General features: G+C 37.8%; 1 protein-coding gene across 1 annotated transcript; it reads left to right on the forward strand.

Annotated features, from left to right (window-relative positions):
- The first annotated feature begins 1,037 nt into the window (after window positions 1-1,037).
- Window positions 1,038-13,421, forward strand: mfsd6b (major facilitator superfamily domain containing 6b). Its single transcript, XM_084420923.1, is given in 8 exon segments — window positions 1,038-1,282; window positions 2,475-4,023; window positions 8,644-8,741; window positions 10,238-10,399; window positions 11,291-11,389; window positions 11,472-11,749; window positions 13,015-13,239; window positions 13,241-13,421. Coding segments are annotated over 7 exon segments (2,439 nt in total). The 5' UTR covers window positions 1,038-1,282; window positions 2,475-2,476; the 3' UTR covers window positions 13,271-13,421.
- The last annotated feature ends 388 nt before the right edge of the window (window positions 13,422-13,809 follow it).

The raw sequence follows: 13,809 nt of genomic DNA on the forward strand, positions 1-13,809 counted from the left end.
AAGTTTTGTTGAATGTTTTCGAAGATGTTTCGAAGTTGGTATCATCCTAATTTTGCTAGTTGTGTAACAGCAGGGGAATTTGCGCCAAATTACGTTTGTTTAATTGGAGGAAAAGACTTTGACGTCATTTCATACGTTCATTCAAGGTGAATCGATTCTTCCTACTCGGTCTTCTCTTCGCTCCACATGCGTTGGAAAGTCTGAGTAACTCTCATTGAATCGGTTCCTCCTTCTAGGTCCCTATAAACGCTAGGTCCTCTCTCTTTCATATGCAGCGCTTGAAAGTCTGATTCATTAATGTGATTCCATTTGTTCTTGACTGTAAATGAACAGATTAAACAAAAAAATATTTGAGATCTAGAACGGGTTGTTTAGCTCTTCTTTTGTAACGGAATATTAAGTTGAATTCTGCTGTTAATCACTGTTTTCGACTTGGTTATACATTTTTGTGGATTCTTGCTTAGTTGTAACTGTAAGGTTATTCACCCTGGTTGAGGTCCAAGTCAAATCTCAACTCTCATTGTTTTGTGCCAGACAAATACGGCTTGGTTAGAATTATAGCCTGTATATTTTATATAGAAGTAACTCCTGATTGGTACTTGTTTCGTGATACGTGAACTATCGTAAAGTTCACGATTCTAACTTTATTGTGCGCCTGTAGATGTCGCTGTTTTATCACAATCTCTAGAGTTGGATGATATTGCACGAGCTCGCCAGTCAAAAAGCTAAAATGCTCTATTGCATACTCAGAAAAAAAAAGTTAATGTTAATAAATGTTATTTCATATTAAAATGCATTGTTAATCCATCAGTAATTTAACCCAAGAAGATAACTAGCCTATATTAAACGACAGTAGAGTCTATTTTGATGAATTAAAAACCTCAAACATCATCAACATATGCTTGATCTTAGGCATAACAACTTCTCATTGGCAGAGACGGGAAAACTTCAAATCTAAAACACAATATCAGCAATTAAAAACGAAATAGGGTGTCACTGTTTTCTAATGACATCAGTGGGAATGAAGGCAGTCCCACGAGCACGCGCACATCGCAGGCAGGTGAGAGATTGACGTCAGGTCGGAGGAAAAACGGCTGTGTAGAATAAACCTGCTCCTCTGCTCTACGGGATACATCGCTGTTTAAAGATTGTTCATAGAAAGTCAGGAAAAATCCAGGATGGTGATAAAATGATGGTTGGACGGGGAGAGCAGTTTGATGAAGCGATCGTCCTCCTTCAACGCCAGACGGTGAAATAACAGAAACTTCCTCACAACAACTGGGTAAGTGAGCTTGTATTTAGCCACACCGTCACACTGTATCAGTTGTGTTTGTAAATACATTTACGCGTTGTGTGTGTATATATAAGCATTGTATACATTGTTAATATGAGGCGGTGTGTTGTTACTGTTACCGTTTCAGACAGGGACTACACCCTTTTAAGTTAAATGTGATACTGTATATGATATTTATGTTTTAGGATGGTGACTGTACCTAATTTCACAACAAAATGATCTCCAACTCGTACCTAAGAATGTAGTTTCATTAACACTACATGATATTCAACATTATATTCACTTGATAGTAGTGTTTAATGATCCTAATGTTCTTTATTATTGATAATCAAGGGCAATTACTGAATTTATTTTGTTTGAGGTAAATCTATATGACAAAAAACTCATTAAGGTGTGTTGCATTCTTATTCAACTTAATCATGTGGGGAAAAAATAGTAGCCTACTAATTAGTTTCCTTCCTTCTTTGCTTCATTTGACATCAAGTGCCAGTCTCAAAATGGTTTAATGCACAAAAGTAAGCAATATTGTACTTAATATTAGGCTAAACATTGAAATGTAGTAATGTTACTATAATAAATAAACCATATAAACAACATGCAAATTATTATCATGTGCATATAGAAGAATGTAAGCCAATCACATGACCCATAAATGCAACGTAACAATGTAAAATACAAGATATATTTATTATCATATACACAGTAAAACACCAAGGTTTTGACTACACAATTAAATTCTTATTTTGCAAGTCTCCCTTACACAAAAATATACAATATAAATACAGTGAAAAATGTGCATTATGACAATGCTGATGGCATATCCATCTCAAGCTCTTGTCTGAAAGGCAGCAGACAAGGAAAAAATAATAATGTTTTTAAAGGCCCTTTAAAAAATTTATCCCTGGCAAAAACATACTATAATACTGGGAAATATTTACAAATATTTTTGCTAGCAAAAATGTATAAATCAGATTCAGAATGCACTGCAACATTTCTGTTTCGGTCAATAGAGAAAGATGCTTTTTGGCTCTTCAAGGTAATGGCATCTACCAGCAAAATGACCTATGCTAATCAGCCCAACCTTGACCAAATGGTTCCCACCATTTGAGAATCAGTTAAAGCTACAACATGAAGACGTTATCCACAATGTCCTTAACAGAGGTTTATGTTTATCACACAGAAATGGCGAGTGATCGGGTGGCCATCCTTACAGATGATGAGGAGGACCAGAAGAGGAAATATGTCCTGTCTGAACCCTTTAACACTCTGTCCCTGGGGCAGGTGGCAAACACTACACCATGCAGTCAAACAGCACTGCCTGCCCCCTCAGAAACACTTCAGACTTCACAGAGTATGGACTGCACTGAAAGGTGCTGTGTGCGAATAGACAATCATCTCTTGATCTCCAAGGTCTTCTACTTCTTCTTTTACTCTGCATATGGCTCTTTACATCCCCTCCTTGCAGTATACTACAAGCAACTGGGAATGACACCCAGCCAAAGTGGCCTGCTGGTTGGGATCCGTTATTTTATAGAGTTCTGCAGTGCACCATTCTGGGGTGTAATGGCGGACCGCTTCAAGAAAGGGAAGGCGGTGTTGCTGTTTTCTGTACTCTGCTGGGTGGTCTTTAACTGCGGTATTGGCTTTGTTAAGCCAGCAGCTATGATCTGTGTCAGTAAGGACCCTACTGTTGCACCGCCAACCAATTTTACGAACTATACACAAGCTGGTAACCGTACTAGACTGCGAAGATACTTGACTGAGCATACGTACTCCGCTCCGTCACTTTCTCAGCCAATATTAGCAGCATACGGATCTCACTCTAGATACATTCGAAGTGCAGATGTAAATACTACAAGCACTCCCTCTGAAAACCCCACTGCGAATGCTGGCAGCATTAGTATGTTATCTAACTCGACCACAGCGCTGCCCCGTACCTCAACAGTCACTTCAAAATCTACCTCGACAATTGAAACGCAAGCTACCACTGCCAAACTCAAAGAGTATTTAATAGTTTTCAATAAGGAACAAGTAGATACTATATTTCTCCTGATCCTCTTGGTCATTATTATTGGTGAGTTCTTCAGCGCCCCGGCTGTGACCATTGTGGACACTATCACTATTCAGTACTTGGGCCAACATAGAGACCGTTATGGACTTCAGAGGATGTGGGGATCTCTGGGATGGGGTATCGCTATGCTGTCAGTGGGCATTTGGATCGACCACACACACATCACAATCTTCATCCAGGGCTCGGGTTGTGTTCTGCCCGACTATAAGAATTACCAAATTGCGTTCATAGCCTTTGGGGTGCTGATGAGCTCAGCGCTGATTGTGGCCACGCAGTTCCACTTTGACAACAGTGTTTATAGGCCAGGTGAGGAAGAGGACAAGAAGGAGGATGTGGAAATGCCTCAAGTCGTTCAGGAGGTCTCGTCTCCAGAGTCCAGTTCAGATGACTCACCAGTGTGCCCTGAAAGCAGCCCACAACCTTTTCCCTTTAAAGATCTCTTCCGGATCATTTGTGCCGTCCGCTACAGTACGGTTCTCTTTGTGGCCTGGTTCATGGGCTTTGGTTATGGTTTTGTGTTCACCTTCCTCTACTGGCATCTGGAAGACCTCAAGGGCACCACCACACTCTTCGGCATCTGCTCTGTGCTCAGCCACATATCTGAGCTGGCCGCCTATTTCATCAGCCACAAGCTCATTGAGCTCATTGGACACATCAGGTGAGAACCTACTCGTGGAAAATATATGGAATTCATTTTAAGCTTAATAACGGCATTTGTATTGTAAGTTAATCTACTGCTCAGAAGACCTAGTATTTGATTTGTTTAGCCAAAGTAGAATTACCACTTACACATCCACTCAGTCGAATCCCAGTGCTAGTGGTCAGCCAAGGTTGCTCCAGTTATTTGGGGCATTCACTGGCAGTAATTTGCTGAAACCGTGAGTCATTCAGTTTCAGTGAGAGTAGACATTTGAGCAATTTAGCAGACAATTGAGCACACTTTGACTTTTATGCAAATGAGGAGCTGCCACTAATGGAAGTGTAGACAACATTCTGCTACTTGATAGAGTTGGATACTAAGGTTATATGACAGTCGGTTTACCCAGAAAGCATTTTTGTGTTCCACTATGCTATTAATGTTTTTTTTTATGTGAACGTGCACTAGACAGATGTCTTTTATCCTTGCATTGTGTCTTGATACTTTTAGCCACATGTATTTAAGTCTTTACTGTGTTCTTTATTTTATTTTGTTTAACTTTATTTTTATTTCATTTCTAACTTTAATTCTAATACTTCAAATTAGGGGACGTTTACACAACACCGTTTTCAACTAAAAACGTTTCACTTTCATTTACACGACAGTGGTGTTTTGGGGTAGCCTGGTTCTACCAGACTCTCGTACATTTCATTTGTACAGAGAGTCTGGCCTCTCTCCATTGACAAGCGTTAACTTCCTTGTAGGCGGGTGCACTGTTGAAGTTTAAAACTATTGGATCTGATCAGAGTCACTCTGGATCTGCCATAACCAATTGCTAACGTTTGGTCGTGACGTATGTCAACTCAAACTAGCGCATGATCTCAACGTCATCGTTCTCAGCTACTCCCTCTGTTCGCTGATTGGACCGGTTAAAAATTGATCGGAGAAAACCAAAGAATACACCACAATCCCAGACGGAGTTACTGAAGGAAAATTAAATTGAGCGGAAGTACGTAGGAGGGCGGAGCCAGGCTAGTTTTGGGGGGGCCTGAAAACGCATCCGTTTGAAAAAAGGATTCAAAGTGCAAGGTTTTCAAAACGTTTCTGTTATCGCCTCTACAAAAGCGTGAATTTGTGAAAACGGTGACGTAATGCGCACGCGTATTACATAATCAGTCTATAGGCGTGTCGTCACCAACTACTAGCCTGGCATGCATAATACATAGTTTTTAGTCGTTTTCACGGAGCAATGTGAACGGGAATAATTTTTACAATTTTGTCGTCTGTACGTGAAAAACTCAAAGGAAAAACTATCCATTTTTGTACATCATTGTCGTGCAAAAAATTTTACGTTTCAGTTTTTCATCTTAAATTTATCTCATTTTATTTCAACTGAAAAAACTAGTTTGAACTTAGTTCAAACGAACAACACTGTTCAGAACCAAACTCATGCGGTTGTGGTACCTACAACAATTTCTGTTACTGACTCAACGTGGACAGATATAGTTAGAAAGGCTTTAAAGGGGCTTGTGTTTTACTAAACAAAATTGTTGAATTGTCTTTCTTTAAACAATCTATTTTGCATTTGATAAGCCAAAGACAGTCTTCTGATGTTCACAAAAGTTAAAGGCCCATAAGTACTCAGGGATTAGTGTTGAGCAAATCTTTTTATGGGCTGAGGCAACAATTTATTTTATCATGGTGGGTTTAGTTTATGTATTTTGGATCTGTGCCAAAGTATTGCCTTTATGCAATGATTACTGGTAGCTCAATATTTTATGAGAACACAACCAAGCACATCTGGTCAAAAGTGATGTAAATGCACTTCTTTCTTCTGCCTTACCTTGTTTTTAACACATATAGACTGGTATATTTGTGCCATAGAGGTGTATATTAGACACACATGAGAAGTCCAAAGGTTGTTTAAATGTGTCTCAGTAATTATTGTTGACTTTGGCTAAGCTCTAAAATGGGCACTGTCTAGCTTGGGCACACAAAGTACATCCAAGATGCAGACATTTTCCAGGATGTTTACCGTGCATTTTTGGGCCCTGGTAAACAGGCACATGGAAAGGTCTGCTCACATCCTCTATCTGCGTTGTGGTATTTCTCATGTGTGTGGCATTTCCGAGAGCACCGGTTCTTCAGAGTGAACAAGATGAATCACCTTTAGAGATAGCTGAAGTTGTACTGGTGGCTCAGTCTTAGCGTTATTAATGATGTTAACTGGTAGCATTTGGCAGCATCTCTGCCAGACATTTTGCGACAAAGAAATTATCAGACAGTTTCAGTGACCACTTCCCAGTTTATGGAGATGTTATATTGGTCAACAGATGTTGCGATCACGATGGAGAACATTGTTAGCTTACATTTAGCGTCTGAAGCACATGTAGTGTAGCAGTAGCAAGCTAGATGTGTAACAGAACTGTAGCTACAAAATATAAAATGATTTCTGGCTTACAACATTGACTATTTCTATTGACTATTTCAACTTGATTGTAAAATGTCATGAAATCTCATGTACCTGAGGTAGTGAAACTTGCAGTACTGCTTCTGTTATGACTTTATATATCACAACGTCACTTTATTTATATCTTACAATTTGGAATTGAACTCTACAATGTGTCTTTATATTTTACAATGTGTCTTTATATTTTACAATGTGACTTTATATTTTACAATGACTTTAGGCTATATCTCACAGTTGTGATTTTCCCCTGGGTTCAGTCAAGGCTTAAGCCTTGTCCCAGACTAAAATGCTTGTTTGAGCTCAGCTGTTTTAAGTGAAATCAACTTGCTTTTTTTCTTAAAATATGTGCTATTGTTTTGTCTCAAGAATAAATTTTTTATTTATTTATTTTTTACTAAAAACTAAGGCCTAATCCTGACTTAATCTATGCCCTGTCAGTCTGTGAAACCAGGCCAATATCTCTTACATAAATTTTTATGCAATATATTTATTTATTTTAAATATAATTTGCAAAATGTTTACTTTTTTGTAGATAAATTAGAAATAAATTCCTGTGTTTAAAAAAAAAAAGTATATAAAAAAAAATTAATCCAGAAAAGCTAATCTTCATATGGAGGCAAAGATGTTTTGTTCATCCATGTGATGCCTTCAGTTTAGTCTCTGTAGCCTTTGTTAAGTGGCCTATTTTCAGTCATGCCTGCGGAGAGGCGTGTAACTTTATCCTGTCATTAGCCCCATCACACATTGTCTAGGCTTTCCAGCATTGATCCACTGAGCTTGCTTCTTTTGTGGATCAATTCTAAAGCTTTCTAAAGGCATATGGGTGTGGCAGAGCCAACACAGTGTACAGACGTTCTGTGTAGTTAGTAGAGTCAACATTTGCATGAATATCTCCCAGAGCTGCTTTTGCATGGAGTTGCATGGAGTAAAAAAGTTTAAAATCTCCTGTTTAAAGGTTTTTGTGTATTATTTTTTTTTTTGTTAAAATGCACATAACTATAAGTAAGCCATTTGTAGGTTGATTCAAAATGTGTAAACACTGTGGCGCAGAGCATTGCTGTGTTTGAGTTTCCTGTTCAGCCCGACAACAGCAATACTGACTCAACCAATGGTGTGAGTTTGAGGCGGGGCTATATATTTGTTAAACCAATGACCAGCTGGGAGAGTTTTTGAGAAACTTGTTTGGAAACAATCATTATTTCAAGTCATGATGAAACAGAAGTAGGGACAGATCATTTCGTCCAAATTGTGATGTATAGTACAGAGCTGGCAGGCGATTGTAAAAAGGGTGGGGTTTAAAAGGATAGTTCACCTACTTCTGCTGAACACAAAAGAAGATATTTTGAAGAATGTCAGTAACCAAACCCATTGACTTTCATTGTTGTTGTTTTTTTCCATACTATGGAAGTCAATGGGGCCCAGCAACTGTTTGGTTACCCATATTCTTCAAAATGTCATCTTTTGTGTTCAGCAGAAGAAAGAAATTCATAAAAAGTTTGGAGCAACTGGAGGATGAGTAAAAGATGACCGAATTTTCATTTTTTGTGTGAACTATCCCTTTAAGCTGACAAAATTTTAGGAGAAGAACAACATACAGTATGTCACCTGTCGTTTCACTGGAAGGTCAAGTTATGACATTTCGATTAAAATGAAAAAGAATCCCGTATGGATGAATCATTCACAGTAAGATCAATAACAGGGTATTTTCGTTTCATGCTGACTATAATTGACACTTGGTGATTCTAGTAGAGCTGAAATGAGATGCTTCATTTTATTTTTATTTTTTAAAGTACCAGTCTCATTAGAGTTGTTTTCCAGGAAACATTATTCGAATTTAACTGGTATTAATTACATTAACGTTGTTTTTTCCTGTGCGAGATTCAGTGTTCATACATTAGCACTGATGAATTCTCGTGTGGTCACACTCCCAGACAGCCCGTCCTTAGGACAGAGTGAGTCATTCATTCTGGTGTCAGAATAGAGACTGACATCACGAGCAAATGCAACACCCAGCCTTAACTACAATAGGCTTTATAAAGCAAAGGGTTTAGCCACACCCAGAGTGGCATTTTCATTGTACACAAAAGCATTGTTTTATATGTTCGAAGGAAATATGACATGCTTGTATGACATAATTGTGTTTCTGTCTCCTGTTTGCATTTCTCTTTTAGAGTCCTCTATATCGGACTGGCCTGCAACACTGCACGCTATCTGTATATCTCCTACCTGGAGAATGCATGGATAGTTTTACCCATGGAGGTGCTTCAAGGTGAGAAACAAGGTGTTTTTGATGTGTCGCCCGAGTGGCTGCAGTGGCATTATCAAACAGGAAGTGGAGTTTAGATGGGAGGGTTGTGCTCTCGAGTGGCACACATCTGACTTCGGGTTCATCTGAGGACATGATTCAGCTGTTTTTGCCGTATTTTCAACACCTTATTTCACATCAGAAACCCTATTGCAATCAGACAGTTACAGTTTAGAAATAAAGACATTGCTGTTTGTTTCAAAGCTGAAGGAAATGTGCTTCTGATACTTGGTAAAAAATGTTGCTTAACAGTTCTTCTAAATTCAGCGCAGTGGTGAGCGGAAAATGTCAGGACCTTTCTGTAGCAGATTCTTAAAGCCTGTTTTGCTGCTTTAGCCACTATTATCTTGCAAACATGTTGACTATTGACATACTGTACAGGGCGGCCCTGTTCCCACCTCACATGGGTGTAACGGACATTTACATTAAAGGGATAGGTCACCTAAAAATTAAATTTCTTTCATCATTTACTCACCCTCATCATGTTGTTCCAAAAGCTGTATGGTTTTTTTTTCTTCCTCTGTTTAACACAAAAGAAGATATTTTGAAGAATGTTAGTAACCAGACTTTCATAGTATTTATTTATTTATTTATTTTTTTTTGTCCTACTATGAAAGTCAATGGGGCCCATCAACTGTCTGGTTACCGACATTCTTCAAAATATCTTCTTTTGTGTTCAACAGAAGAAAGAAACTCATACAGGTTTGGAACAACTTGAGGGTTAGTAAAAGATGACAGACTTTTCATTTTTGGGTGAACCATCCCTTTAATTGTGGCTGCGCAACATGACATTATAGACCATTTAGTTAGCTTCCTAGCGGTAGGCAAGACTGCTTATTTACGCTTGTAAGTTATGAAGGAACAGAGGAGGAATATGAAAATACAGTGTGAGATCAATCCAAGATGAATCTCAAAACAAAATGAAGGATGTTGATAGGTACAAGAATCAAAGATCTGTTGTTTACAGTTGCAAGCAATTTAATATAATTCAGCGTGTTATATGTACTTTATTTTACAGCATCCTCAATTGTGGCAGAATTTCAAGTCAAAACTGTTTTATAAAATTAGCTTTACTGTTTTAAGTCTTTAGTTTTTTTTTATTAATATTTTTTTTATCAAGTAACGAGTAATCAAATAATCACACGTGATGAAGTAAGGTTAATCCATTAGATTATACCAAAATAGGCATTATCATATGATTATTGAATTTATAAACCATTTTATAGTTGGTTCCTGGTTAACTTTTATTGATAACTTGAAGCAGATTGAAATCATATTATTTAAAACTAGTATAGAGCTGTTTTTCATTTATTATTTTATTCAAATTTGTTTTGTTTAGCAAGTGCAAATATTGTCTTATCGTTGTGGTCATATTATGTAATTACAATGAACTCATGAATAGTGTGTTTATCTATTCAAGCGGATGCACAAGTGTTTATTTATGGTAATCTGTCGTGCAGGTTTGACACATGCATCAGTGTGGGCGGCATGCATCTCGTATTTGAGCGCCGCTGTCCCGCCAGCCCTGCGCACCTCGGCTCAGGGGATCCTGCAAGGTCTGCACCTGGGACTGGGGAGAGGCTGTGGAGCCATGCTAGGAGGAGTTTTTGTCAACTTTTTTGGTATGACATCAACAAACAAACACCATGTGGCGTCACAGACATACCATACATGTGCCTCATGCATGCTTTTATGCTGTTATATTTTTAGACACAGTTGTAAAGAATCAGACTCTTGCAGTCAGGGTTGCCAGGTCTGTCCAACAAAACCATCCCAATTGCCAATCCAAAACAGCCCAATGCAAATTTCTCCCTCGGGGGGCCAAATTTTCAGCTGAATTTGTATGTGGGGTGGGGGTGTTTTGGTGGTGTTGGAGCACCAAAATTGTACATTCCTTGGTGGAAATCAACCCATGGCACCAACTTAACTTAAACATATCCCAATTCTGCTGGAAAACCACAGACTTGGCAATACTGCCTGTGGTAAAGCTTTTGCACTACAGGCAAAAACATTGTTTTTTTTTAAGCACTGGTCAATTTTTGGCTATTTGGCTTTTCTGGAAAGAAGACATCCAAAATACACTTTTAGGAATTTATTTTTTTGGACTTTATCTATTTGCATCTGTAGATTTCAATTACAATACATATCTTTAAAGGCTGTTTTCCTGCACAGAGCCAAAAATCTCCAGTTTAGCAGCACTTGTATACATCAAACTTTAGGTTTATTCCTATCAATATTCTGACAGTTTTAACAGAGGGGTTTGGTCATATATCATTTGCCTGATTTTATACAGCAGTTCATTCCTAAAAACATGGTACATTTTTTTTAAAGTATACTGTACTTAATACAATATATTATAGACATTTGTACCCAACTGAATATAAATCAAATTTATCAAAAAGAAGAAGAAAATGTTTAGATTGTGATTTCCGGTGTGAAAAACTTTATATATGACAGTATCAGGCTTGTTTCCTCTCAAGCTTCCTTTTTCATCTTGCAAATTTCCTGTTTAGGTGCTGCAGAAACCTTCAGAGGCCTTGGAATGGCCTCTCTGGTCACATTACTCATCTTTGCTCTGATACAGTGGCTGTTAGGTCAGAATGAGGATAAAAGTATGTTTCTTCCTCCTTTTTTTACAACAAAAAGGTTGTTTTGCTGCTGTAAAACCTGATAACATCTTTGTGCTCTTTACAGAGGACTCGATGTTGGCCGAGAACATCCCAGTTCCCTCCAGCCCAGTGCCTATCGCCACTATTGACTTGGTGCAGAGCCATTCTGCCTCTCAGCCAAATCCCGAATCAAAGACACCTCTTAGGAAAACCAGGCATCAGGAAGAGCTAGAAGACACCAACAAGCCGGCCTGGGTGGTGTCTGCCTCCCCCTGGGTCGCCATCGCTTTCGCCCTCTGTCAGATCAGAGATATGGCGGCTTTGACAAAGAATAACAACCTCGGTGAAAGTCAAGCCCCGCAGGTAGGATGGCAACCTTTGTGATTTGGGATGTGGACATGAGGAGGTGAAAGTTTCATTCTCGCTGTTTAATAACATTTCTTTCGTGACCTTTTCCTGCTAATTTTCTTATTTATATCTGTATTAATTTGTCATCTTGGATTTTTGGTGTGTAATTATTGTGAAAGCCAATGTGGGGAAATGTAGACATTTCATAGATGGCTAATTATATTTGATACCTTTTACTTACTTATTTACTCTTTCTCTTTGCATTTATGCTGTCATTTTCTCAGGTGAAAGGTGAGAAAAAAAACTTTGTCTTTGCACTTTTACTTTTTTTACACACAAAAAAAACTGCATGCAGTCCTGTCAGTCTGCTACTGAATTTCCTTTCATTCTTTATGTATTATTGGATAATTTATGTGAATCTTACTAACACCATTGTGCCGGTAACTTCTTAAAATAAATGTTTTTCTGTTGTCAGTTTTGTTCGTTCTTTCTTAAAATATGCTTCTTTGCTTCAACTGCTTTTTGTCCAAATTTCTATTCTCTGCAGGAGAATATTACATGTCAAGGCTTTATTGTAATGCCTTATGTATGTATTTTTGAGCAAATCTTCAAAGTCTGGAAATGCTGTTTATTTGTTACGTGGACAGCTGTATGTTTTTGTCGCATTTGGCACAATGTAGATAAAAAAAAAAGTGACTTATTTGTCATGTGGCTGTCCATACAAGAGCAAAACTGGAAAGTACACAATGTTTATAAGCAGTGACTCATACCTATTTGAAGTCAAACAAATGCTTGGTCGGTGAATCTCACGAAACATGTCAATAACGTATCTAGATCATATTTCACCCCAAAATAATAACAGGTTAGTTTTTTTTTTATATACATCTTTACATGATTTTTTTTACTTTAAAACTAGATTCTCAAAAGATATATAATTTAAAATGTGAAGTATTTATGCATCACAGTAATAACTGTACTGTCTTTATTTTTTATTAAATAAAAACAGGTATTACAGTATTTTCATCATTGATTCATTAATTAAATTTAATCTTAACCCTATATATAGAATATTTTGAATATTACTAAAAATGAATGTAAAGCATCCTAAATTAAGGATACTAAAATACATTTAACTAAAACTAAATGAACCCATAAGCAATGTTTTTTTTAAATGAACCCTAGAGCACCCTGTTTAAAATTGTACCTCACCTCAGTCTGTTATTTAGAAATGTTCAACCTTTCCATGCTGTTACTCATCTTATGATGTCATCCTCTTGTAGGAAGCAAGTGAGCAGACCTCAGCGACGCCACCTGCTGATGAATCCACACCATCGCAACCCAATACATCAAGTCCAGCTGAATATCCCTCCCAAGGACCTGCTCCCAATGCATTTGTTCCTCAAAACACACATCCTGTCCCTCCTGTGGAAGAACGGCCTCCATCCACAGGGAGAAAAGAACCAGTAGAAAACTCAACTCCTTTGCCAGGACACTCCAAACAGCTGCCCCCAAAAGCACAACCAAAATCAACAATGAACTAAAATTCTTTGGGAAATAGCCTTATGATTTAAAGACATACAGTGGTATGGGGTGTAAAAGGTGGCAGTTGTCTTTGGACCAAAATTTTATGTTGACCGACGGGTATTCTAGATTATCAAGGGGTTTGTTTGCCAAGGCAATAGAATCGATATGCTTTGCACTGCCAAAATTGATGTCTTTCCTTAACCGCAAAGTCTTGTATTTGTACAGAGTGCTTGAAGGTCAATGCCTATGATGAGATCTGCACATTACTGAGTGTTTAATGGTTATAATCCAACAGCTGAGGTGCTTCAGCATAATATTCATGGCACTTGATGTTGCAATAGTGAAGCATAGTTGCTTTGCACTCTGTATAAATTATTTAGCTAATCGTGCTTCCATAACTTGTGACCAAATAAAAAAAATTTAAAAAAACATCTACTCTATATAAAATGTTAAAGCCACGATCTTTTCTGTTAAATATATACAGTAATCTTTAAAACCAAGCGCATAGTTATATGTACCATCTGTACCAATACACCTCATGTTTACATATG

This window comes from Rutilus rutilus (assembly GCF_951802725.1).
Source record: "Rutilus rutilus genome assembly, chromosome: 10".
NCBI lineage: Eukaryota > Metazoa > Chordata > Actinopteri > Cypriniformes > Leuciscidae > Rutilus > Rutilus rutilus.